Source organism: Schistocerca piceifrons, chromosome 8, assembly GCF_021461385.2.
Source record: "Schistocerca piceifrons isolate TAMUIC-IGC-003096 chromosome 8, iqSchPice1.1, whole genome shotgun sequence".
Lineage (NCBI taxonomy): Eukaryota > Metazoa > Arthropoda > Insecta > Orthoptera > Acrididae > Schistocerca > Schistocerca piceifrons.
In genome coordinates this window covers 197,094,918-197,122,848 of record NC_060145.1, presented here as the reverse complement: position 1 = coordinate 197,122,848, position 27,931 = coordinate 197,094,918, and the positions used below count along the sequence as shown (strand labels likewise).

The 27,931-nt window shown below is 43.4% G+C and overlaps 1 protein-coding gene across 1 annotated transcript in view; it reads right to left on the bottom strand.

The window, feature by feature from the left end:
- Window positions 1-27,931, bottom strand: part of LOC124711882 (sodium-coupled monocarboxylate transporter 1-like) — a 187,986-nt gene that overhangs the window by 35,308 nt on the left and 124,747 nt on the right. The window contains exons 11-12 of the mRNA XM_047242124.1: window positions 16,854-17,040; window positions 14,254-14,340 (exon numbers count right to left, since the gene is read on the bottom strand). Of these exons, the coding sequence (XP_047098080.1) occupies window positions 14,254-14,340; window positions 16,854-17,040 (274 nt within the window). The remainder of the gene's footprint in view (window positions 1-14,253; window positions 14,341-16,853; window positions 17,041-27,931) is intronic.

The window sequence follows — 27,931 nt, the reverse complement described above, 5'->3', positions numbered from 1 at the left end:
AAAGACACTCCAAGTCTCCACAGGAATTTCTTTCTCGTAGTCGAGTTTGACAGAGCACCTGGACAATGTTGTTTACAAAATAAATAGCCCATGGACGGCCGTCTGTCTAAAAGGGTATCTTGTAAAAGATTAAAGTAAATCGGTCAAGAACGTTTCACGAATATTGGTAACAGCGATTACCCTTTATGTACTATATACTTTTTCACATATTAAAAAATGTATAGACTATTTCCGACCGGACGTTCAGAATCGTGTAAAAATTTGAAGTAAATCGATCAAGAACTCTTCAGGATTTTTGCAACAGTGTTTACCCTACATATATTACATATACATTTATTTATTAAAAATATGTATAGCTTGAAATGGAAATTTGTGGTAAGGTCTTATGGGACCAAACTGCTGAGGTCATGGGTCCCTAAGCTTACACACTATTTAATCTATTTTAAACTAACTTATGCTAAGAACACCACACACACCCATGCTCGAACCACCGATGGGGGGAGCCGCAGGGGCCGTGACAAGGCTCCCAAGACCGCGCAGCTACCCCCGCGCGGCTTCTGTATGGCCTGACCCTGCAAGAATGTTCGTTATAGGGTACTGCGTAAAAGTCTGCTGTCAGTCAGTGAGGAATGTTTCTACATTTTAGGGTAACAACGTTTCCCCTTTATACATTGACAACTACTAAATAACACAGACACTGCAATATCGCCGACACCGGGCAAGCGATTTGGAATTTAACTGTCTCCCCTGTACGGGAACGTACACAATGAATGTACGAGTGCAAGTTGCAGATACATCGTTGACGATATACCGTTGTTTCGATCAGGCCGTGAGTCGTGCTCGGACAGCCAAATGATTATGCGATTGCTCGCGATAAGTGTCAAAACTGGGTTCGAGTAGCGGTCCGGCAAAACTTTTCATTCCATTATACAAGTGATACTTGTCCATATTCACAACTGCGAATACATTTCATGTACCTAATGCTGTACATTACAGGAGGTGATCAAAAGGGCAACCACCATATTCAGTACAGGTTCAAATGGCTCTGAGCACTACGGAACTTAACACGCGGTTCCAGACCGAAGCGCCTAGAACCGCTCGGGCGCACCAGCCGGCCCCACATTCAGTACAGGCATCGCACGTTGCTCGTCAGTAAAATAGCGAAGATCGACACTCTGGCCCTAACTGCACAATCAGACGTGGCCACCGCCGTGTCATGCTCTGTCAATAGCGTCGTCGCATGCGGTAATGAGGGGCAAGTAGTCAGCACGCCACTCTACTGGTCGTTGTCGATTATCTGCCTCTGGAACGGCTACTACTCGCTGCTCCTTACGTATCCTCATAGGCTGAATGCACCCCGTACCAGTCCTCCTTCCAAAGAAAAATTGCTGGAAGTACCGGAAATCGAACCCTGATCCTCCCCACAGCAGTCAGTCACTCTAACCACTTAGCTAGAGAGGGGGACTGAAACTCATCACAGTGCATTTATGCCGACAAGAAATGTTTTTTTCGTCGGGAAGTGGTGTCTTGTGCATGAGGATTTAATATGTTTCCACAAAGGAGAGAAAGAAAGGCAGAGAGAGAGAGAGAAAACGCTTGTAGTTTGTGATACTGTATTTCGCATTGTAGTTCAACTTCTCTCTCTGCTCCTTCAGCAACACATTATATAGAGCCAGTCTCAGAGTAGACCATTGCCTTTGGCGGACGAGTGCCATACCGACAGGAGGCAGACAAGAACGGCTTATGACCCTGCCTCACAGTTTTACCTCCGCTCGTCCCTCCTCCTTTATTTTCCAGAATTCACAGAAATTCTCTTGTGTACTTCGCGGTATGGGCATTCTTGTAAGAGCATTCATTATGGAAACTATCCCCTAGGCCAGGGATGGCGAGCCCTTGTACATTTACTTGCCATTTTTTCCAGACAAATATTTATGCAGCCATCGCGTGTCACCAAACTAATCGTGGAACAAAATTTTGGTATCCCATATAACTCCTTTTTTTCTTGCACGCTTTGTACGTGTTTAGGTATATGATAGTACATGGATGCATAAATATTTTATCTACAGTCTAGGACCGCCCGACCGCTACGGTCGCAGGTTCGAATCCTGCCTCGGGCATGGATGTGTGTGATGTCCTTAGGTTGGTTAGGTTTAAGTAGTTCTTAGTTCAATGGGACTGATGACCTCAGAAATTAAGTCCCATAGCGGTCAGAGCAATTTGGACCAACATATTTTATGATCTGTAGTGCATAGAAATTTGGGGTCTACTGATTAACCAAAATAATTAATACTTCCGTATTAACACAATGCGGCGACAGACGTCATGGGATAGGGATATGAACCTATACAGATGGCGGAACTGTACTGTATACAAGATATGAAAGGGCGGAGGAGTCATTTGTACTCAGGTGAATCATGTGAATAGGTTTCCGTCGCGATTATGACGGCGCGACGGTATTCAACAGACTTAGAACGCTCAATGGTAGTAATAGCTAGATGCATCGGACATTCCATTTCGAAAACCGTTAAAGAATTCAGTCTTCCGAGAGCCACAGTGTCAAAAGTGTCAGATGGACTATCAGACCAATTGTGTGATTGGATTGAACAGCTCCTAGATAACAGAACGCAGCATGTCATTCTCAATGGAGAGAAGTCTTCCGAAGTAAGAGTGATTTCAGGTGTGCCGCAGGGGAGTGTCGTAGGGCCATTGCTATTCACAATATACATAAATGACCTTGTGGATAACATCGGAAGTCCACTGAGGCTTTTTGCGGATGATGCTGTAGTATATCGAGAGGTTGTAACAATGGAAAATTGTACTGAAATGCAGGAGGATCTGCAGCGAATTGGCGCATGGTGCAGGGAATGGCAATTGAATCTCATTGTAGACAAGTGTAATGTGCTGCGAATACATAGAAAGAAAGATCATTTAGCTACAATATAGCAGGTCAGCAACTGGAAGCAGTTAATTGGTTCAAATGGCTCTGAGCACTATGGGACTCTACAGCTGAGGTCATCAGTCCCTACAACTTAGAACTACTTAAACCTAAGGACATCACACACGTCCATGCCCGAGGCAGGATTCAAACCTGCGACCGAATTAGTCGCGCGGTTCCAAACTGTAGCGCCTAGAACCGCTCGGCCACACCGGCCGACGCAGTTAATTCCATAAATTATCTGGGAGTAGGCATTAGGAGTGATTTAAAATGGAATGATCATATAAAGTTGATCTTCGGTAAAGCAGATGCCAGACTGAGATTCATTGGAAGAATCGTAAGGAAATGCAATCCGACAACAAAGGAAGTAGGTTACAGTACACTTGTTCGCCCACTGCTTGAATATTGCTCACCAGTGTGGGATCCGTACCAGATAGGGTTGATAGAAGAGATAGAGAAGATCCAGCGGAGAACAGCGCGCTTCGTTACAGGATCATTTAGTAAACGCGAAAGCGTTACGGAGATGATAGATAAACTCCAGTGGAAGACTCTGCAGGAGAGACGCTCAGTAGCTCGGTACAGGCTTTTGTTGAAGTTTCGAGAACATACCTTCACCGATGAGTCAAGCAGTATGTTGCTCCCACCTACGTATATCTCGCGAAGAGACCATGAGGATAAAATCAGAGAGATTAGAGCCCACGTAGAGGCATACCGACAATCTTTCTTTTCACGAACAATATGAGACTGGAATAGAAGGGAGAACCTGTAGGCGTTCAATGTACCCTCCGCCACACACCATCAGGCGGCTTGCGGTGTATGGACGTAGATGTAAATGTAGATCTTAATATATGTATGCATCCATGTACAATAAATTTCAGGAATTACCTCTCATCACGGACAGTGCTATGCTGACAGCCTTCACGTAACAACCGAGAGCAGTGGCGATCGTATAGAGTTGTCAGTGCTGACAGATAAGCCATACTGGGTGAAACAGCAGCAGAAATCAATGTCGGACGTACGACGAACGTATCCGTTAGGATATCGCGGCAAAATTTGGCGTTTATGGGCTATGGTAGCAGACGGCCGACTCGAGTGGCCTCCTAATAGGACGACATCCCCTGCAGTGCATTTTCTGGGCTCGTCACCCTTTGGGTTGGACACTAGATGGATGGAAAACAGTGGCCTGGTCGGATGAGTCCAGATCTAAGTTGTAAAGAGCTTGTGGTAGGGTTCGACTGTGGCGCAGACCACACGAAACGATGGACCCAAGTTGTCGACAAGGGCTTGGAAGCTGTTGATGGCTCCATAGTAGTGTGACCTGTCCTCTGGTTCAATTGAACCGATCATTGACTGGAAGTGGCTAGGTTCGTCTACTTGGAGACCATTTGCAGTCATTCATGGACGTTCCCAAACAACGATGGAGGTTTTATGGATGACAATGCGCCTTGTTACAGGGTCACTATCGTTCACAACTGGTTTGAAGAACATTCTGGACAATTCGAGCGAATCACTTGGCTAGTCTGATCGTCCGACATGAAACCTACCGAACATTTTGGGACGTAATCGAGAGGTCACTTCGTGCACAAAGTCCTGCACCGGTAAGATTTTCGCAACTATCGACGGTTGTACAGGCAGCAGGCTCAGTGGTTCTGCAACGGTCTTTTAACGACTTGTTGAGTCTACGCCACATCGAGGTGTTGCACCTCCCGCGGGCAAAAGAAGGTCCGAAGCGACATTAGGGGGTATCCCAAGACATTTGCCGCCTCAGTGCAGCCTGAAGGTGATTTTGGCTGTTGCAAATTCTATGCCAAATAATTTATATTAGGTGCATACTTTGTAACTTTCAGCAAAATTCAAGCTGAACTGGAGTCATCTGACAAGCGGTTTCTTAGCGAATCTTTAAACTTATTCAGTACAGAAAATAGCGACTCACAGGCATAGATAGGTGAAAATATGCTCAAGATAACAAACGCCAGCATCTTCAGATAACTGTATGAGTCTGGAATTGAATTCCAAGTTTCCGTAAGTTTTAATGTCGGCGTTTTTTCGTCCAATAGTCTCTCTAATTCATTTACTTCCAATTATTTTTTTCTTTTGATAAATTTTTGAGTCCAAGTTGAATGTAGAGTGGAAATGTCAGCTATATTCCAATTCCTTCTATTACATCAAATTAAATTTATGCAAGTTCAGTTTAGCCACTGAAGTCACATCAGGATACATAATAAAAAAAATTTTTAGTTTCTCTAACAACTCCTTGAATGTATTATCGAACAAAACTCGTTAGCGACTTTTTCGCGCTCTGGCTTCACGAATAAATCCAAATCAATGGTAAATTTTCAAATTTGGAAAATACTTCTAGTTTCTGTAGAAGATATCGTTATTAAAATCTTTCAGTTCGGCTTGAAAACGTAAATCACAACAAAAATAATTTTGTTTGTGCCTTACATTGAAATCTTTGAAATGCTGGCACAAGTCTCTAAAAACCATTAGTTTTCTAAACCGTGTGACATTTATAAACTTTGAACATTGTAAAAAGTTTCCCTTATTTTGTGAATACAGCCTGATTTCTTTCGAACAATCCATGTAGCTTTGAACTAAGTTGCCGGAATTCAGCCAGCGGATACCCTTATACATCTGTAAGCCGCTGTGATCCTGGATTACTTCATCTAACAACTATTCGTAATTTTCTTTATTAGAAGCTTGCGACGATGTAAGGTCCACTATTTTGTGACTTTGGTCATTGTATTACGAAGAGCAGCGAAACTACGCCTTGCACGATGCAGTGGAATCCAAGAACAGACTGTCCGATGTGTGCTTGGAACAATCAAATTTTTTACCCACCTTATTGAAAGCTCCATTATTCGTTACCCAAGGGATCTCAGATCTATTCCATATTCCTAGATTTCCAGAATGCTTTTGATACCGTTCCTCACAAGAGACTATTAATCAAATTGCGTTCATATTGAGTATCGTCTCAGTTGTTTGACTTGATTCGTCATTTCCTCTCAGAGAGGTCATAGTTCGTAGTGTTAGACGGTTAATCATCGAGTAGAACAGCAGTGATATCTGCCGTTCCGCAAGGTAGTGTCATAGGCCCTCTGCTGTTCCTGGTTTACATAAATGATCTAGATGATAATCAGGGCAGCCCCCTTAGACTGTTTGCAGATGACGCTGTAATTTACCGCCTAGTAAAATCATTAGACGAACAATTACAATTACAAAATGATCTAGAGAGAATTGATATATTATGCGAAAAGTGACAATTGGCACTAAACAAGGAAAAGTGCGAGGTCATCCACATGGGTACTGAAAGAAATCCGATAAATTTTGGGTATACGATAAATCGCACAAATCTAAGAGCTGTCAATTCGACTAAATACCTAGGAGTTACAGTTACGAGCAACCTAAATTGGAAAGACCACATATATAATATTGTGGCGAAGGTGAAACAAAGACTGCGCTTTGTTGGCAGATCACTTCGAAGATTCGACAAACCCACTAAACAGACAGCCTACATTACACTTGCCCGTCCTCTGCTGGAATATTGCTGCGCGGTGTGGGAAACTTACCAGGTGGGATTGACGGAGGACATCCAAAAAGTGCAAAGAAGGGCAGCCCGTTTCGTGTTATCGCGCAATAGGAGTGAGAGTGTCGCTGAAATAATACGCGACCTGGGGTGGCAGTCACTGAAACAAAGGCGGTTTCTTTGCGGTGAAATCTATTTACGATATTTCAATCACCAACTTTCTCTTCCGAATGCGAAAATATTTGGTTGACAGCCACCTACGCAGGGAGAAATGATCATCGTAATAGAATAAGAGAAATGAGAGCTCCAACGGAAAGATTCAGGTGTTCCTTTTTCCGACGCGCCATCCGAGAGTGGAATGGGAGAGACCTAGTATAAAAATGGTTCGATGAACCCTTTGCCAGGCACTTGAGTGTGAGTTGGAGAGTAACCATGTAGATGTAGATGTATAAACAAGTTCTCGCTTCCCACGCCCGGGTTCCCGGGTTCGATTCCCGGCGGGGTCAGGGATTTTCTCTGCCTCGTGATGGCTGGGTGTTGTGTGCTGTCCTTAGGTTAGTTAGGTTTAAGTAGTTCTAAGTTCTAGGGGACTTATGACCCCAGCAGTTGAGTCCCATAGTGCTCAGAGCCATTCATCTCCTTTCCAGTTAGCGAAATTTTAACTGCCATACAACCATCTATCGCTTTCGTAGTTGCTGCCAACGATATCGTCGTAATCAATTCTTATTTGATGTCATTTACAACACGATATCGAGCAAACACACGTAAATGGACAGATTTAGTAACATCGTTACTTTCGCAAGACAGGCGAAATATAAGGAGAGGGCATATGCCATTCTTTTTTGTTCTCTTATATTTTCAGCAAGTTTTAGGGTCCTTTGTGTTATTGTGTATCTGGGTAAAGGAGTATCTTTGATCTGTTCAGTCATCTTGCCTTTATTTTCAGAATGAGGGGGCACATGCAGACCACTTTTTCTTCAAACATCACCCGTTGCCAAAAGGCTTACCTTGTCGGGCATTGACGGTGCAGCCGAAGAACATGTGGAACTTTTTTGACAGAGAGCTTTGTGAATTGTTTTATAGTGCCGTTTTACAGGCGATGTTCTGCGCACAATCTTTCCGAAATATAAAACACATGAACGTTTATTAATCATTCCATATTCCTCAGTCCACCAAGCTACGATTCTCTGTTACATTTATTTTGCGCTTTCTGTTTATTTGCTGTACTAGCCTTGTTCAATAATACTCACAAATTTAATTGCATCAAATGACATAAGCGCACAAAAACGAACAGGAGAGCACTGTTTCCGCTGCAACAATTTTTCAGAGCGATGCTTGTCAGTGGTGGTTGAAAGTCTACATCTACATCTACATTTATACTCCGCAAGCCACCCAACGGTGTGTGGCGGAGGGCACTTCACGTGCCACTGTCGTCACCTCCATTTCCTGTTTCAGTCGCGTATGTTTCGAGGGAAAAACGACTGTCTGAAAGCCTCCGTGCGCGCTCTAATCTCTGTAACTTTACATTCGTGATCTCCTCGGGAGGTATAAGTAGGGAGAAGCAATATATTCGATACCTCATCCAGAAACGCACCCTCTCGAAACCTGGCGAGCAAGCTACACCGCGATTCAGAGCGCCTCTATTGCAGAGTCTGCCACTTGAGTTTGTTAAACATCTCCGTAACGCTATCACGGTTACCAAATAACCCTGTGACGAAACGCGCCGCTCTTCTTTGGATCTTCTCTATCTCCTCCGTCAACCCGATCTGGTACCGATCCCAAACTGATGAGCAATACTCAAGTATAGGTCGAACGAGTGTTTTGTAAGCCACCTCCTTTGTTGATGGACTACATTTTCTAAGGACTCTCCCAATGAATCTCAACCTGGTACCCGCCTTAACAACAATTAATTTTATATGATCATTCGACTTCAAATCGTTCCGCACGCATACTCCCAGATATTTTACAGAAGTAACTGCTACCAGTGTGTGTTCCGCTATCATATAATCATACAATAAAGGATCCTTCTCTCTATGTATTCGCAATACATTACATTCGTCTATGTTAATGGTCAGTTGCCACTCCCTGCACCAAGTGCCTATCCGCTGCAGATCTTCCTACATTTCGCTACAATTTTCTAATGCTGCAACTTCTCTGTATACTACAGCATCATCCGCGAAAAGCCGCATGGAACTTCCGACACTATCTACTAGGTCATTTATATATATTGTGAAAAGCAATGGTCCCATAACACTCCCCTGTGGCACGCCAGAGGTTACTTTAACGTCTGTAGACGTCTCTCCATTGATAAGAACATGCTGTGTTCTGTTTGCCAAAAACTCTTCAATCCAGCCACACAGCTGGTCTGATATTCCGTAGGCTCTTACTTTGTTTATCAGGCGACGGTGCGGAACTGTATCGAACGCCTTCCGGAAGTCAAGAAAAATAGCATCTATCTGGGAGCCTCTATCTAATATTTTCTGGGCGTCATGAACAAATAAAGCGAGTTGGGTCTCACACGATCGCTGTTTCCGGAATCCATGTTGATTCCTACATAGTAGATTCTGGGTTTCCAAAAACGACATGATACTCGAGCAAAAAACATGTTCTAAAATTCTACATCAGATCGACGTCAGAGATATAGGTCTATAGTTTTGCCCATCTGCTCGACGGCCCTTCTTGAAGACTGGGACTACCTGTGCTCTTTTCCAATCATTTGGAACCTACCGTTCCTCTAGAGACTTGCGGTACACGGCTGTTAGAAGGGGGGCAAGTTCTTTCACGTACTCTGTGTAGAATCGAACTGGTATCCCGTGAGGTCCAGTGGACTTTCCTCTGTTGAGTGATTCCAGTTGCTTTTCTATTTCTTGGACACTTATTTCGATATCAGCCATTTTTTCGTTTGTGCGAGGATTTAGAGAAGGAACTGCAGTGCAGTCCTCCTCTGTGAAACAGCTTTGGAAAAAGGTGTTCAGTATTTCAGCTTTACGCGTGTCATCCTCTGTTTCAATGCCTTCATCATCCCGGAGTGTCTGGATATGCTGTTTCGAGCCACTTACTGATTTAACGTAAGACCAGAACTTCCTAGGATTTTCTGTCAAGTCGGTACATAGAATTTTACTTTCGAATTCACTGAACGATTCACGCATAGCCCTCCTTACGCTAACTTTGACATCGTTTAGCTTCTGTTTGTCTGAGAGGTTTTGGCTGCGTTTAAACTTCGAGTGAAGCTCTCTTTGCTTTCGCAGTAGTTTCCTAACTTCGTTGTTGTACCACGGTGGGTTTTTCCCGTCCCTCACAGTTTTACTCGGCACGTACCTGTCTAAAACGCATTTTACGATTGCCTTGAACTTTTTCCATAAACACTCAAAATTGTCAGTGTCGGAACAGAAATTTTCGTTTTGATCTGTTAGGTAGTCTGAAATCTGCCTTCTATTACTCTTGCTAAACAGATAAACTTTCCTCCCTTTTTTATATTCCTATTAAATTCCATATTCAGGGATGCTGCAACGGCCTTATGATCATTGATTCCCTGTTCTGCACATACAGAGTCGAAAAGTTCGGGTCTGATTGTTATCAGTAGGTCCAAGATGTTATCTCCACGAGTCGGTTCTCTGCTTAATTGCTCGAGGTAATATTCGGACAGTGCACTGAGTATAATGTCACTCGATGCTCTGTCCCTACCACCCGTCCTAAACATCTGAGTGTCCCAGTCTATATCTGGTAAATTGAAATCTCCACCTAAGACCATAACATGCTGAGAAAATTTATGTGAAATGTATTCCACATTTTCTCTCAGTTGTTCTGCCACTAATGCTGTTGCGTCGGGAGATCGGTAAAAGGAGCCAATTATTAACCTAGCTCCGTTGTTGAGTGTAACCTCCACCCATAATAATTCACTGGAACTATCCACTTCTACTTCACTACAGGATAAACTACTACTAACAGCGACGAACACTCCACCACCGGTTGCATGCATTCTATCCTTTCTAAACACCGTCTGTATCTCTGTAAAAACTTCAGCAGAATTTATCTCTGGCTTCAGCCAGCTTTCTGTACCTATAACGACTTCAGCTGCCGTGCTTTCTATCAGTGCTTGAAGTTCCGGTACTTTACCAACGCAGCTTTGACAGTTTACAATTACAATACCGATTGCTGCTTGGTCCCCGCATGTCCTGACTTTGCCCCGCACCCGTTGAGGTTGTTGCCCTTTCTGTACTTGCCCAAGGCCATCTAACCTAAAAAACCGCCCAGCCCACGCCACACAACCCCTGCTACCCGTGTAGCCGCTTGTTGCGTGTAGTGGACTCCTGACCTATCCAGCGGAACCCGAAGCCCCACCACCCGATGGCGCAAGTCGAGGGATCTGCAGCCCACACGGTCGCAGAACCGCCTCAGCCTCTGATTCAGACCCTCCACTCGGTTCTGTACCAAAGGTCCGCAGTCAGTCCTGTCGACGATGCTGCAGATGGTGAGCTCTGCTTTCATCCCGCTAGCGAGACTGGCAGTCTTCACCAAATCAGATAGCCGCCGGAAGCCAGAGAGGATTTCCTCCGATCCATAGCGACACACATCATTGGTGTCGACACGAGCGACCATCTGCAGATGGGTGCACCCTGTACCCTTTATGGCATCCGGAAGGACCCTTTCCACATCTGGAATGACTCCCCCCGGTATGCACACGGAGTGCAAATTGGTTTTCTTCCCCTCTCTTGCTGCCATATCCCTAAGGGGCCCCATTACGCGCCTGACGTTGGAGCTCCCAACTACCAGTAATCCCACCCTCTGCGACCGCCCGGATCTTGCAGACTGAGGGGCAACCTCTGGAGCAGGACAAGCAGCCATGTCAGGCCGAAGATCAGTATCAGCCTGAGACAGGGCCTGAAACTGGTTCGTCAGACAAACTGGAGAGGCCTTCCGTTCAGCCCTAAGAAATGTCTTTCGCCCCCTGCCACACCTTGAGACGACCTCCCACTCTACCACAGGTGAGGGATCAGCCTCAATGCGGGCAGTATCCTGGGCAACCACAGTCGTAGTCCGATCGGGGGATGCTTGGGACGAGCTGGCCGTCCGCGACAAACCCCCATCCGGACCCCCACAGTGATGCCCATTGGCAAAAGCCTCAAGCTGTGTGACCGAAGCCAACACTGCCTGAAGCTGGGAGCGAAGGGATGCCAACTCAGCCTGCATCCGAACACAGCAGTTGCAGTCCCTATCCACGCTAAAAACTGTTGTGCAAAGAACGTCTGAACTAATCTACAGAGAGCGCTAACAAATCGACACAAAATTTAAACGGTTATTAAAATACAAGATTGCCTAGTAAATGCAATAATGCTGCTACTTGCGCACTGCTGACACACTGCTTGGCGGCGGAAGGAGACTACGCGATTTTACACTATTCAGGTACTAAAACGCGATGCTACAACTATCAAATACTATAATACGCCCGAAATTTATGAATTAAACAATGCAAGTACCAAATACACGCAAATAAATTAAGAATTAAACTATGTAACAAATGAGTGAGCTAGGAGTATACGACTTGCTGCTGCAGCTGCTTATCCAACGGCGGCAGGGAGCACTGGAACAATTGCCATCCTATGCTATCTACCAATGATAGTACGGTGTATTATTACTCATGCATTTGAGAACACTATCACTCACAATATGTGGCCACGAGGGAAGATCTGTCATTTAAAACTTCTACGAGGCCTCGGTACCGACAGTCTGTACACGATGAATTTTGGTCCCATGGCTTCAAATGCAGATTAGGTAAGTGAACTTAAATTCCTGATTTAATGCCGTGCCCAAATTATTCGTCCGCACGCCAGAAATGGCACGCGTGCCATTGGTTCACTAACATTGCCTTAGGCTATGGCTGAGCTATTTCTCCGCAAGCATCCTTATTTTTCCCAGAGTACTAGTCCCTTAAGGTACACAAGGAAGCTTCTGTCCCGGAGGTATTACTCAGTTCAACCTTATAATTTGTTTGAACGTTTTATACGCCGGGGAAATCTCAAGTTTCACAGTTTCTTTGAAGTTTGGAAGAGAAGAGATAAGGAAGTGGTATGTGTCAAGTTTTGAGGACGGGTCGTGAGAATTCCTTGGATATCTCAGTTTTTAGAACACTTTCCTGCGGAAGATGAAGATCTCACGTCCCCTCTCACTTCGGGACACAGTTATAATCTGCCATTCTGGATCTCTGAAGTAATAGTAGTGATGGTGCTAGGGACATAGAAGCACTAAACAGAACTGCAGGCATCACTTATCATTAACAGAAACTACACGTGGACACGAACGTTTTGTATAAGAAACAGGTAAATAACATAGATAGCACATAGAATGAATTATACTGCCAGTTAAGGGCTCACAATCCCTATATATAAAAGGCAATGCCCCGACTGACTGACTCATTATTCTCACCATCGCCCAGCCCAGACCACAAAAGACAGAAACTAGAAATTTGCGGAAGGTTTTGATCTTATATTGTAGGTGTTGTTTAAGAAGGTATCGTTAGAAATTCCGTTGACAAGGGGGTTAAATAATGGTTGAAAGACTTTTTGAAAATACATCTTTACTAAAGCAGTTTTGAAGCTAGCATTACGAAAATTCTCAGCCAGAAAAAAAAAAATCGTGTTTTAGCATTTATGGAAATTCAGTCACTAACGGAGTACAATAGTGCCTGAAAGATTTTTTTTATACTAAATCATCATTAAAGAACTAGTTAGGCATTTTTAAAGCTACATCTATGAAGTATTTGACTTCTCTCCTGTAAATAAAAATAACATGTTGCAGTGGTTTTGGAAGTTCAACTCCCTAAGAGAGTGAAATAGGGGATGAAAAATTTTTATGAAATTATTTCATTATGAAAGCTTTTTCCAATCTAAATCTATGAAAATTTGTAATTGGCTTCTCTGTTAAAATTAAAAAAAATATGAGTTTGAAAGGTTTTGTAAATTAAACCCCTAAGGGCCGACCGGAATGGCCGAGCGGTTCTAGGCGCTACAGTCTGAAACCGCAAGACCGCTGCGGTCGCAGGCTCGAATCCTGCCTCGGGCGTGGATGTGTGTGACGTCCTTAAGTTAGTTAGGTTTAAGTAGTTCTAAGTTCTAGGGGACTGATGACCTCACAAGTTAAGTCCCATAGTGCTCAGAGCCATTTGAACCATTTGGAAACCCCTAAGAGTGTGGAATATGGGGTCAAAATTCTTAAGAAAATATTTCGTTCCTTTAAAATCTTTTTGACGCTAAATCTATGAAAACTGGTACTTCACTCCTCGGTTAGATAAAATGAAATATGCGTTAGGGGATAAAAGTTTCTATGGAAATGTCACCACAAGAACACAAAAGGCAACATTAAAAAAAAAACACGGAATCTATCAACCAGAATCAGTTTTCGTCCAAAACTACATTCGGAAAATACCATGCTTCTACGGCATGAAAAGCTTAGAGGTCGTTGAAATTTGTGAACAATATAAAAATTCGGTTTACGGAGAACAAGAAACTCTCTACAGACCATACAGTTTATGAAAGTAACGTAGCAGGCGATAAGCTAGTATAACATATACTGATTACACTTATGATAAAAGACCCTTGCATCCGATAACGCACTTAGTTTTTTAAGACCTATATTAAGTGCACGATAGTATTGGTAATACAAAATGCATTTAATCAAAGGCAAGTTCTAATAAATATACAACTTGACACTACATTCAAAGGAAAGTGAAGAACGCATTGTCTTCCCGAATCACTGCAGTTGTATGTCTGTCACTAATCCCGAAGGAGGTACTCACCCAAGTGTTGACCCAGGGCAAAAACATGCCGGCGGAGAAGACACCCAGCACTGGACCGTTGGTCATCGAAGACAGCGACATAGACAACTGAAACAGCAGGCAGACTGTCGCTCATATCAAATTACTCGTAAATGTGCCATAAGGACAAATAAAATTCTTTATAACAAGGAATAGTTCCCACATAAAATTGCAGATTCATTTGTCAACTTAATGTGCAGGACACTTACGATCCATCTGATTCTTAATTTGATATGATAGTAGTAAATAAAATAACTGACGCATAATGCAGCCTACTTCTAAAAATTACAGTTCATTATTCTATCATATTGTACGTTGCGTTCCTTTCTCGAACTCCCTCTCCCAATTTTCCGACAAAATTCCTAGTCATCGGACAAGAACAAACGAGTACAAAAGTATAAAAAGTCTAAATAGCTGTTAAGGCAGGCAAATCCATGGATATTACTGCTTAGGGATAACTGCTGACAATTTCAATAACAAGGTATAAATGAACTCCAGAATGATGAAACCCGAGATATCCGAACAGAACTTGAAAAGATACCTTTCTAACCATAGATGATATCCAAAACGTTAAAATCTGTTATCGGTACTTCGATAACGTGTACATGAGACACGAGTCAAGAAGCATATACTGTAGTGTTGAGCTTGTACCAGTTACGATTAAGATTCAACGAGGAGAAGCATGTTTCCTAGTAAGCACAATCAACATGTGCGAGAGCCTTACGAACATATTCACTCACCGGCCGTGGAAGACGTTGCAGGAAAGGCTTTGTGAATCAAGGAGAGGTTTCCTGTGAAAATTGTGAGACCGCACTCTCCAGAATTACTACACACGAAAATTCCACAAAGATACTTCATTAAATGATAAGTTAGCTCCACAGCGCTGGTGTTTTCATACAAGGCAAAAAAGAATGATAAAATGTTCTTACATACGGTTTTATTCAATCAAGTTTCATGACTGAAATTATTAAAGTGTGCATCGCAGAAACACACAAAGATATTTTCTGATGACGAACAGGAATAAGTCGCTTTGCATTTGCCGACCTGTTCGACATATATGCTGTTTCACGAAGTAGCTACGTTTTTGAACGTTTAATGCTACGTAAACAAGTAGTTTAGCAAGTGGGATTCACTTGCAGATAGACGACGCGCTAAACGGAAGGGGCTGCTCTCTAAATTCCGAAACCCGATCTTCGTCGAGGACGTAGAGCGTATATTATCACCACCAACATTCAAATCTCACAATGACCACCATTCAAAGGTAACGGTAATTAGAGCTCGTACTGCTGCGTTCAGACAGTCGTTTTTCCCTCGTGCGATCTGCGAGTGGAACAGATGGGGGCAAATATGACTTCGGCGCAAATTGTGCCCTCCACCACACACCGTTTGGTGGCTAGCGGAGTGTTTATGTAGATGTAGATGTAGATGTAAATCCTGTAAAATGTTCGGTAAATGATACTTGTCTGAATTTTCCCACATAATACTAACGATAACGATTTCCTAAGTAAGAAAATGAAAACAGCAAACATGATCTGACGAAGCACTGAGTTCCATGCAGACTACATTTTACATAGAATTAACTCCCTGAAGGGAAGGGAATGTATTGATATAAGGTATTTTATTAAAGTACTTTGTCTATTAAGTGAGTGATATTACGATATCAACTTGGAATGTACAACGTCTCCACAAGAATTGACGTAACAGTGGTAACCACTCCATACACCTTAAAGAGGCCAAAGGACATATAAATTGGACAACAGCTAATTTAGATACTTGTGGTTTGGTCTGAAGTATCAGGATTTAGCCTCTTTTCACATTATGCGAAATGTCGTGCGCACTGACAGCAAAAAGACGCGTTTAACTGTCGATATGTTGAGGGTGCATTTCAGGCTGGAGGTAGTTCTTTGACCGTGAACAAGAATGAGGATGGTTATTTCAGCATTCTTGGTCACCAAGTGCTGCTCTTTCTTCAACATCATCCTGTCTTCCAGATGACAACAGCCGGTTTTGCAAGGACTGCACACATACAGTACACTTCTTATATGACGTTCGCTCATGTACCCATTCCCCCTCAACTGCCCAGGTGAATCTCTCGATCTAAATCCTTTATAAAATTGCTGGGACTTATTCTAAATGCAGATGAAACGTAGCAATCCACATCCCGGCAACTTGGTAGCAGTACTGGATCGGGTCATCAATAGCGACTTCAGCTGGATGAAGCACAACTGAAGAAACTTTGACCTCAATTCCTCAACAACGTTAGTAGTGTGATGTCGTCTGTGAGGTGAGTAACCAGTATGCTTATTTACCAGTCTGAGAAAGGCCCTTAAGGAATTCCTATAAACGATGTCAAGAAAAGGTATTTCCAACAATTTTTTCTACGCAGATTGCTTTATGTGACGTCACAGTGGACGAAATGTTGATTACCACAAACACTGGGTTTGAAGTTGTAATACAGGACTTAAGGCGGCTGTAATAGAGCAGTATCCTTGTTTTAGCTGTACGGTTGAAAATCGGAGTACGTCTCACAGCTGGACTCCTGAAGCAGGGGACCTCAGTTGGGTCAACAGGGACAGACTCACCTGCAGCACTGTGCCGAGCTTCTCGACCACAAACACGAGCGACGTGCAGATGATGCCGAAGATCACCACGACGCTCTTGAGCAGGATGTCGGTCTGGCGCTCGGAGAGCGCGTCCTGCCCGTAGAACGTCTTGAAGAAGTCCTCCAGCACCACCGCCGAGATAGAGTTCAGCGCAGTCGACATGGAGCTGCCAAAATGAGCGCAATGAGAATCTACAGATCTCAATTTTTGCGTAAAACGTGGTCTCTGTGATCCGCTCAACTAGCATTACTACGAAATTTTATTGCTCTGACCACTCTAATGAAGCACATAATTCAATACATGACACTTTGCCAACATCACTGTTGTTCACACATATACATTTGAACGTAGAAGTATATGGCTTACACTTTTTTGCTGTGACCTGTTGGGCACGGCAAAAAAATAAAACACACAAAATTTTTGATTTCAATCTACGTTTATTCCTAAGCAAATGTTGGATCTAGGTGTCTTGTTGCAAGTATATGAACAGTGATTTTTGAAACAATTTTCCCCGATCTGTCGACACATTTGATGTCCTTCGTCTCTTCCTTGTGCTCCTCTTTAAATCTCTACCGTACCGTACTACTCCAACAACTTCCTTTTCTTCTTAACATTTCATCAGCTTACCTTTCCCTATTATTTTCGCTCTTCCCTGACCAGTCAAAACATCTCACATTTTGGTGAGATTTGTTGGATATTAGTCATATTTTACAAGGACGTAATTGGTAAACTACACAAAATAATGTTAGTAGATTGACATTCCACAAATTTATGTTGACCACTATATCTGTTACTATTGGGTACAAGATATGTAATATTCATGTTGTAAAGTTAATTCACTGAGGAAAGAGGTCGAATTATTCTTTCCGTGTTTATTTATTTATTTATACTATTTCTTTTAATTAATATCTTGTCGTTTTTTGAGTCATCGGTCTTCTAACTGGTTTGATGCTGCCAGCCACTAATTCCTCTCCTGTGCCAACCTTCTCATCTCAGAGTAGCAACTGCATCTTACGTACACAATTATTTGCTGAATGCATTCCAATATCTGTCCTTCTCCGCAGGTTTTCCGTCCTACAGCTCCCTCTATTTCCATAGAAATAATCACCTGATGCCGATGTCATATCATCCTGTCCCTTCTTCTTGTCAGTGTTATTCGATTTTAAGTCTTCGCAACCTCTTTTACATTATTTTTCTAACACTGGATCCCTTATCTCTTCTCCGTTGACCCCTTTTTCTTCTCCTATAACATCAGACAGAACTTCTCCCTCATACAGGCATTCAATATACTCTTTCTACCTATCCACTCTCTCCTCTGCAAGCCAACCGTTGTCACCGAGCGGTTCTAGGCGCTTCAGTCTGGAACCACGCGACCGCTACGGTCGCAGGTTCGAATCCTGCCTCGGGCATGGATGTGTGTGGTGTCCTTAGGTTAGTTAGGTTTCAGTAGTTCTAAGATCTAGGGGACTGATGATTTCAGATGCTAAGTCCCATAGTGCTCAGAGCCATTTGAACCATCTCCTCTGCATTTAACTATAATTCCCATTGGCTGTTAATGTACCGCCCTTGATTTTAATTTCTTTTCTGTACACTGAATCAGTCTTTCTGAAAATCATTTCTCTTTCAATTTTCTTACATTTTTCATGCAGCCATTTGGTCTTCGCTTTCCTGCACTTCCTATTTATTTCGTTCCTAAGTGACCTGTATTCCTGTATTTCTGAATTTTCCTGAACATTTTTGTACTTCCGTTTTGGTAACGATGTAATAAGCAAGCAGTTGCATGAAAGAAATTGAACTTATTTATCGATTTTGGGCATTACAACCCTTTTCGGAAGGTTATAGATATCACATTATTTTTGTGTTTTTATTGACATTCGCAAATAATGCGACAGATATGCCCTTCCGAAGAAGGGTACTGAGTGCCGGAAACCGACAAAAAAATTAAAATTCCTTTATGCAACTGGTTGCTTATTATTTCGTTATTTCAACTACAGATGCTGACAATGGACAAAAATACTAAACTGCTTTCTTTTATCGATCATCTGAAGTATTTCATCTGTTACACATGGTTTCGCTGCACTTGCTTCCTTGTCCCTATTTTTCGTTCCAACTTCTGTGACTGCCGTCTTTAGAGATGTCCATTTCTCTTCAACTGTAATGTCAGCTATTCATTATCCCGATGTCTATAGCCTCAGAGAACTTCAAGCCTATGTCTTCATTCTTCAGTACTTTCGTACTTTCGTATCCAATTTCCGTGCCCACTGATTCTTCCTGACTAGTCTCTGAAACTTCAGCCTACTCTTCATCGTCGATAATTTGTGATCTGAGTCTATACCTGCTCCTGGGTACGCCTTAGCATCCAATGTCTTATTTCAGGATCTCTGCCTGACCATGAAGTAAGCTAACTGAAACCTCCCCGTATCTCTTAGCCGTTTCCAAGTGTATCCTCAAACACATTTTCTATCTCTTCATCCTCTGCTTGCGCTGTCGTCATGTATACCTGAACTAATGTTGTTGGAGATGATCTGCTGTCCTTTTTGACGAAAACTATCCTACTGCTGAACTGTTAACAGTAACACCTCTCCGCCCTGCCTTTCTATTCATAACGACTCCTAGTCCCATTACACAGTTGTTTACAGGTGTTGATATTACCCTATACTGGCCCGACCATATATCCTTGACTTCCCTCCATACTTTACTAATCCCCATTAAATCTAGATTCAGTCTAAACACTTTCGTTTTCAGATTTCCTGGCTTCCCTGCCACATTCAAAGCTCAGACATTCCACACCTCGACTCGTAGGACGTTATCCTTCCTTTGATTATACAATATTTGTCAAGGTCACTTCACCCTTGGCTGACCCGTCCCAGAGATCCGAATAGGGGACTGACCGGAACCTTTTATCAATGGAGAGACCATCTTAACACATGTTTCAATTAATGCAGTGGTTTTCATTGCCTTTTGAATGCTCATGCCGTTGATAATTGGTGATTGTTTCTTCTTTAGGGGCAATTTCGCATCTCAAGGACAAGAGAGTGCCCTGAACCTACATGTGCTCCCCAAACCTCTTTGACAAGGCCGTTGGCTGAATGAAGGTGACATCTTACGCCGGAGGTCTTTAGCCGCACTGCCGACGGTTTGTATTTAAAATTTAAGCGGTGGAGAATTTTAAAAAACGAGACCGAGTACGTTCACTAGCCATAGACCACATTTATGTTACCAGAAGTACATTGATCAGCCAGAACATAATGACCATCTTCCTAACTGCCGGCATCGCTTTGGAACGGATAACGGCGGCGAAGTTAGGTGGCTTGGAAGCAATGAGTCCCTGGTAGGTCGCTGCAGGGAGCCGGCACCACATCTGCACATACAAGTCACCTAATTGCGGTAAATTCTGGGGAAGAGGGCATTCTTTCTGATGGCATGTTCAATCACATCCTAGATGTTTTCGATCGGCTGCATATCTGGCGAGTTGGAGGGCTAGCAAATCAATTGAAACTAGTCACTGGGTTCCTCGAACCACTGTATCACTGCCATGGCCTTGTGACATGGCGCATTATTTTGTTGAAAAATGCCACAGCCATCGGGAAACATTATCATCATGAGGGGGTGTACGTGACCTGCAATCAGTGTACGATACTGCTTGGCCATCATGATGCCTTGCACGAACTCCACTATAGCCTGTCCACTATGGACAGGGAGGGGGAGGAGGTGACAGAGAGTGGGGGATGGAGGGGATGAACAGAGAGGAGCTGATGGACAAAGAGAGGGAGAAGGAGTAGGGGACTAATAGAAGATTGGAATAAATTCATGCTCCAGCAACGCCAGGTACTCGGCTACTTTATTGTGTAATATGGATACAGAGATGTCGTACTGGATTTTAAACTGAAAGCATTACAATGGGCAGATGGGATCCCGACCATAATTGATTCCTAATGAAATTTAGTTTAATACTGAAGAAATTATTAAAAGGCAGGAAATTAAGGATATGGGACGTGGATAGATGGAAGCAGCCAATGGTTGTTGGAAGTTTTACAGGGAGAATTAGGTATCATTGTACTGAAAGAAGGGAAATAAATACAATAAACGAAATTGGAAGGATAGAAAAGAATCATATAGGTAAAGAAATAAGACCTGGTAGAAATCCTCAGGTAACGCGAGAGATACCGAATTTAATTGAGGAAAGGAGAAAATTTGAAAATATAGTAAATGAAGCAGATAAATACGGAACACACTCGTCTAAAATTGATATTTACAGAAAGTACAGAAGGGATCAAAGGTACTCGCTAGAAGAAAATGGATGGCTGTTCAAGCACGCATAACTAGAAGGAGATAGCTGCCACCTACAAGAAAATTAAAAATACGTTTGGAGTAAATAGAAGCAGTTATATTGATATAACGAGGTCATACGGCAAGCCATTACGAGAAAAAGAAGAGAAGGCTGAAAGTTAGGAGAAATATATAGAAGGTCTACATGAGGTAAACGAATCTGAGGACAAAGATATAGAAAAAGAAGAGAACTAGATGAGGGTGAGACGAGAGGTACAACAGTGCGAGAAGAAACTGAAAGGGCAGTGAAAGACCTAAGTTTAACGTGGCCTCTTGAGTAGACAATCTTCCCTCAAAGTTATTGAGAGCCCTGACTGAATTATTCCATCGAGTGTGCAAGATACGTGAGACAGGCGAAATAATCTCAGACCTCAGAAAGAATGTAATAAATCAGATTCCAAAACAAACAAAAAGGCAACAGGTGCTAGTGCTACCAAACCACCAGTTTAGTAAGTGTTGGATAAAGATGTTGACACGAATTCTTTATGACACTTTGAAAAACCTGGTATAGACCCAACTTGAGGAAGATCAATATGGGTTTCGGAGAATTTTTTTAAGGAATTGGGGATAAAACACTGAATAAAATGGTTATTTGCAACTTGTACAGAAAGCAGACTGCAGTATTAAGAGTCAGAGGACATGAAAAGGAAGGAGTAGTTGAGAAGAGAGTGAATCAATGTCGTGCCTATCCCTGATGATAGTCAATCTATACATTGAGCAATCTGTGAAGGAAACAAAAGATAAATTTGGAAAGGGAATTAAAGTGCAAGGTAAAGAAATAAACAGTGTAAGATTTGCCGATGACGTAATTCTGTCAGAACCGGCAATTGACTTGGGTGAGCAGCTGAACAGCATGGGTAGTAACTCAGAGATGAACATAAATAAAAGTAGCAAAACGGTAGACGCTGCCGGAATGCAGTCGAATTAAATCCGGGAATACTGAGGGAACTGGTAAATGAGACAATAAAGGAAGTAGATAAATTCTGGTATTTGGTAGCGCAATAAATGATGATGCCGAAATGAGGAAGGATATAAAATTCCGTCTAGCCGTAGCACAAAAACAAATACAGAAAAAGAGGAATTTATTAACGTCTGATATCAGCTTAAATGTCAAGGAAGACTTTTTTGACGGTATATATCTGCAGTGTAGCCTTGCGTGGAAGTGAAACTCTGTTGCTGCGGAGTTCAAGAGCAAAAGAGAATATAAGCTTTCCAGATGTGGTGCGGTAGGAGAATGCCGGATATTAGATGGGTAGACCAATTATCTAACGAAGAAGTACTGATTCGGTCTGGATGAAAAAGGAACTCATGGCACAACTAGAGTAAAAGAAAGGGCCGGTTGTTACGACACGTCCTGAGATGTCAAACAATTGTCAGTATGCTAATGTTGGGAAGCGCGGGGGAGAGGAGGGGGGAGGATTGTAGATGGAGATCACGGCTCGAACACAGTAAGTAAATGGATGTATGCGGCGACAGTTACGCAGATATGGAGAGATTTGCACAGGATGGACTTGCTGCATCTCACCAGTCTTCGTACTGAAGATCAGAAAACAAAGAACATCGGATGCACAGGGAATAGGAAATATTTTTACTAGATTGAAGAGAATCTGTACTAATGGCTCTACAGGGTATTTGGAAATTGCGGTAAAACATAGCCAAATCACCGGTAACATTGAGATTTTTACGCACGAGGTCACCCTTAAGCCATATTGCAACAGACTCTGACTCATTCATTTTACTATTGTTCCGAGTCCTAACTTCCAAAGGCGCAGTCGATGAGAAGCACGAAGTACCAATGTCTCTGTTGCATACTGTTAATTTCAAATGTGCGATAAGCAATCACATCTCTACTATTAAACTCTCCAAAGCCAGTTTATCTCTACAATCGCCACAACGCACAACAACTGCAGTGGTCCAACCGTTACCATGCTGAGCCACACCATTCTTAGTAGCAAAATTCAGTACTCATCCCACGAACACAGATGAGCGTTACAAACTGACTTGGAAAGCTACACTGGACGCAGTTGTCATTGAAATATTATCACCAGCTTTGTAAACTGTAAGGTATGGGGTCCCACTCCTCCTAAAACGCGGCTGCGGCGGCGCGGTTCCTTCCATCCCTTTACGACGGACCTGCACCTACCTGTGAACATTGTGCCAGCAGATCATCAGTAGGGAAACCGAGCGAAACTTAATGTACTTCGACGTGAACCAGCCTGAAATTAAAGTCACTAATCGACGTTTCGGGAGAAAATTTTCACACGAAATGAAGGGTTAGAAATTTTGTCCTTAGTTAATACACTCCTGGAAATGGAAAAAAGAACACATTGACACCGGTGTGTCAGACCCACCATACTTGCTCCGGACACTGCGAGAGGGCTGTACAAGCAATGATCACACGCACGGCACAGCGGACACACCAGGAACCGCGGTGTTGGCCGTCGAATAGCGTTAGCTGCGCAGCATTTGTGCACCGCCGCCGTCAGTGTCAGCCAGTTTGCCGTGGCATACGGAGCTCCATCGCAGTCTTTAACACTGGTAGCACGCCACGACAGCGTGGACGTGAACCGTATGTGCAGTTGACGGACTTTGAGCGAGGGCGTATAGTGGGCATGCGGGAGGCCGGGTGGACGTACCGCCGAATTGCTCAACACGTGGGGCGTGAGGTCTCCACAGTACATCGATGTTGTCGCCAGTGGTCGGCGGAAGGTGCACGTGCCCGTCGACCTGGGACCGGACCGCAGCGACGCACGGATGCACGCCAAGACCGTAGGATCCTACGCAGTGCCGTAGGGGACCGCACCGCCACTTCCCAGCAAATTAGGGACACTGTTGCTCCTGGGGTATCGGCGAGGACCATTCGCAACCGTCTCCATGAAGCTGGGCTACGGTCCCGCACATCGTTAGGCCGTCTTCCGCTCACGCCCCAACATCGTGCAGCCCGCCTCCAGTGGTGTCGCGACAGGCGTGAATGGAGGGACGAATGGAGACGTGTCGTCTTCAGCTATGAGAGTCGCTTCTGCCTGGGTGCCAATGATGGTCGTATGCGTGTTTGGCGCCGTGCAGGTGAGCGCCACAATCAGGACTGCATACGACCGAGGCACACAGGGCCAACACCCGGCATCATGGTGTGGGGAGCGATCTCCTACACTGGCCGTACACCACTGGTGATCGTCGAGCGGACACTGAATAGTGCACGGTACATCCAAACCGTCATCGAACCCATCGTTCTACCATTCCTAGACCGGCAAGGGAACTTGCTGTTCCAACAGGACAATGCACGTCCGCATGTATCCCGTGCCACCCAACGTGCTCTAGAAGGTGTAAGTCAACTACCCTGGCCAGCAAGATCTCCGGATCTGTCCCCCATTGAGCACGTTTGGGACTGGATGAAGCGTCGTCTCACGCGGTCTGCACGTCCAGCACGAACGCTGGTCCAACTGAGGCGCCAGGTGGAAATGGCATGGCTAGCCGTTCCACAGGACTACTTCCAGCATCTCTACGATCGTCACCATGGGAGAATAGCAGCCTGCATTGCTGCGAAAGGTGGATATACGCTGTACTAGTGCCGACATTGTCCATGCTCTGTTGCCTGTGTCTATGTGCCTGTGGTTCTGTCAGTGTGATCATGTGATGTATCTGACCCCAGGAATGTGTCAATAAAGTTTCCCCTTCCTGGGACAATGAATTCACGGTGTTCTTATTTCAATTTCCAGGAGTGTATATTCTGGAACTTAGGTGAACAAGTATCACTGCCAAGCCCGTGCTAGTCTTAACACAGTCACTCCCAATCTCTTTCACTCACGTTAGCAAGTTTATGGTGTTGGATTTCCCGGAAACGTAATACCTACAAAAATACAGATTGTTTTTTATTGAGAATGCTCGACAAATATGAAGTCTGTCGGTACCTAATGCAGTCACAGTTCTTAGCCACCGACCTGCTCAATACGCCATGCGGAATATATGTCTTTTCTCGTCACAAAATTCACTGAAAAATTCCGAAATTTCTACACACCCATCGGAATAATTATGCCGTCAATTTACAACCCTTTTGATGTATGAAACACTGCTAGATCCGGCAAGTTGTCATTTCCATCGGAACTACTACTACACATGTCTGAATTGTTTCATGGCTAGGCTCCGACTCCTCTTTAGAATACTCTAAGTCTTCTCTACCAGCAGAGAAAGGCGCGCGAAGAATATTGCTTTACCGTTGGTCAATATACTCAACAGCCAATAGCAAAACAACCTTCTCCCGCGTCAGTCCGCGCTTATCATCAATAACCAATCGCAAAATAGTAAACCTAACGATTGCTCTTTTTACCAGCGTAACTATCTAACATGTTTAAGTTTTGTGTATGGATAAAGTTAATTACTCTTGTTACTTATACCTGAATTAACTTTCTCTTTACCATAAACGTACTTTACAAATCTATTCCACAAAAATCCCCTTTGTCCACATCCATACTTCTTCGAAATGTTCCCACACTAAATCCCACTACATAACTCGTTAAACAATTATCTTCATATTAACCTTAAACCACATTCACGCATCATTCATAATGCTAAAACACATTTATAACATTTTAAATGCACAAAAAGACATAATAACACTTCATGAAAATAATAGAACAGTTTATGAAAAATATTCTATTACTTTAGTCCACTCTAGTGGGCACAATCGAAACTAAGTCACAGTCCCCTATCCAATACTGTCCTCTATCGGCTGATACACAAACTACGTGCGCATCCAGTCTCGTGTCACCATCTGTCACTATCCAGCTCTGAGACACATCTCCCACTTAACTGCCTCCAAAGCAGGATCGGTATAAGGCGCTACGCCCCACAGCGTTCTAGGACTTGTAAGAGGGGAGTGAGCACATAATATTTTGAATAGAAACCCATGTCAGGAAACTTACCGTTTCCCTTCTATGGCGGTTTCTATTCAGATGTGTAACGAGTCCGCTTCTGCTGACGGAAAGGGAAAAGTGCTTGTCATGGTATGCAATAGGATAGACAGGATGACGTGTACTACGTGAAACGATCACCTGATGTGACTTAGTCTGCCTTGCAGGGAAATACCTATAGAGACAGAGGAAGATCTGCTGGCACGAGTTCTGGCCGCTGCACTAGAAATCGGAGAGACATCAGGTGGGATGGAGAATGTGTACCAGGACATGCTTAATAGGTACAACGTCTGTAACAACGCTAGTGGTCTCCACATCGAACCGCTGTTGTGATGTATCATTATTGTTCTTTAAGTACAGTATTCTGGGTTCTTGTTTGTTCTGGCATAATGAAACAGGGAAGTTTAAATAATACAAAAAATGTGCGTAAGTGATAAATATATGTTTCGTCATGTTTCCTTTCGAATTTTTACCTAATAATTGTATTGTGTTACACCTAATTCAGTTCCTCAAACAGACGTGGCTGGGTTAAGCTTTTGATTGTAAGCCGTCGTACAATGGGAACGGCATGTTTCCGAACATAAGTTCCTACTCAAAATATTATGTACTCATTCCCCTCTACAGATCCTGGAAGTCTATAATGGGAATTTCCGAACATGCTGTGTATAACAAGCGATTGATTCAATCTATGTTACTTCACTGAAGAATATTTCCGTCAATGCTAGAGCTTCCATAAGAATTCATCAGAATGTTGGCAATTTAGGACTGTAAGAGGAAGGGAAGGAAGCTACCAACAAGAAGCACTATAGGTAGCTGTTTTGGTCCTTAACTACAAGATTTAATAATACATACATTCTGAAATACCTCCGCCTCGGCGATCAACTATTACTGTTTGCATTGTAGTAGAGGAGTGCAGTGCATTGCCAATAAACTTCCATAGTAGATGGAAAAACGTCACAAAAAGTTTCTAAGGTGATCTATAGCGAAAATAAAGCAAAAAAGACAGAAATGAACAATGAAGGCATAGAACTTTGAACCCTTGTATTTCGCGAAAAACCGCTGTACTGACTGGGCCATCTGCGAACGACCAGTTCTCACAGCTTTTCTTAAGCCACTAAAGCTGTGAGCAATGCCACGCGTCTTGAGTCGTGCTTGGATAGCTCATTCGATAGATCAGTTCCCCCACGAAAGGAATACAATTTTATTCCAAAAAAAAGCGGCCCGGCAGTCCCATAAATTCCACTTTTTCCGATATTTGGACAGTGTCGTGTCCAGCCATCTTCAGAGTGAGCCAGGTAACAGACGCTCCAGCACTTGAACTGTCCTTTTAAAAAAGCGGACCACGCCACTACGCATGCCGCCAGAGATTCACAAGGCGCTAGAGACGTTAATCGGCGGCCAAGAGGTACAACGAATGCATGAAATATACACGTCAAAAAAGTCTTGCATCACACCGGTTCCCAGAACTCCTGAAGATATACGTTGACTGTATATATTGTACAACAGACACAGTCCCTTTGACTGTTCAGAGATGTCACTAAACCTACCCAAACATGTAAAAAACCATGTATGAGCAGCGCCTAGTAGACCGAGGGAGTCCGACAGCCGATCAGTTCTACTCATTCCACCAGGAAGGAAGTACACAGCTCAAGTTGTATGTAGTTCAATCGTGCCTAGTCGGTCAATACCACGGTTCGATCGCGGCCGGATTATTAGTTTGTGCCAGGAAGGGCTCTCAACAAGGGAAGTGTCCAGGTGTCTCGGAGTGAACCAAAAAGGTGTTGTGCGGACATGGAGGAGATACAGAGAGACAAGAACTGT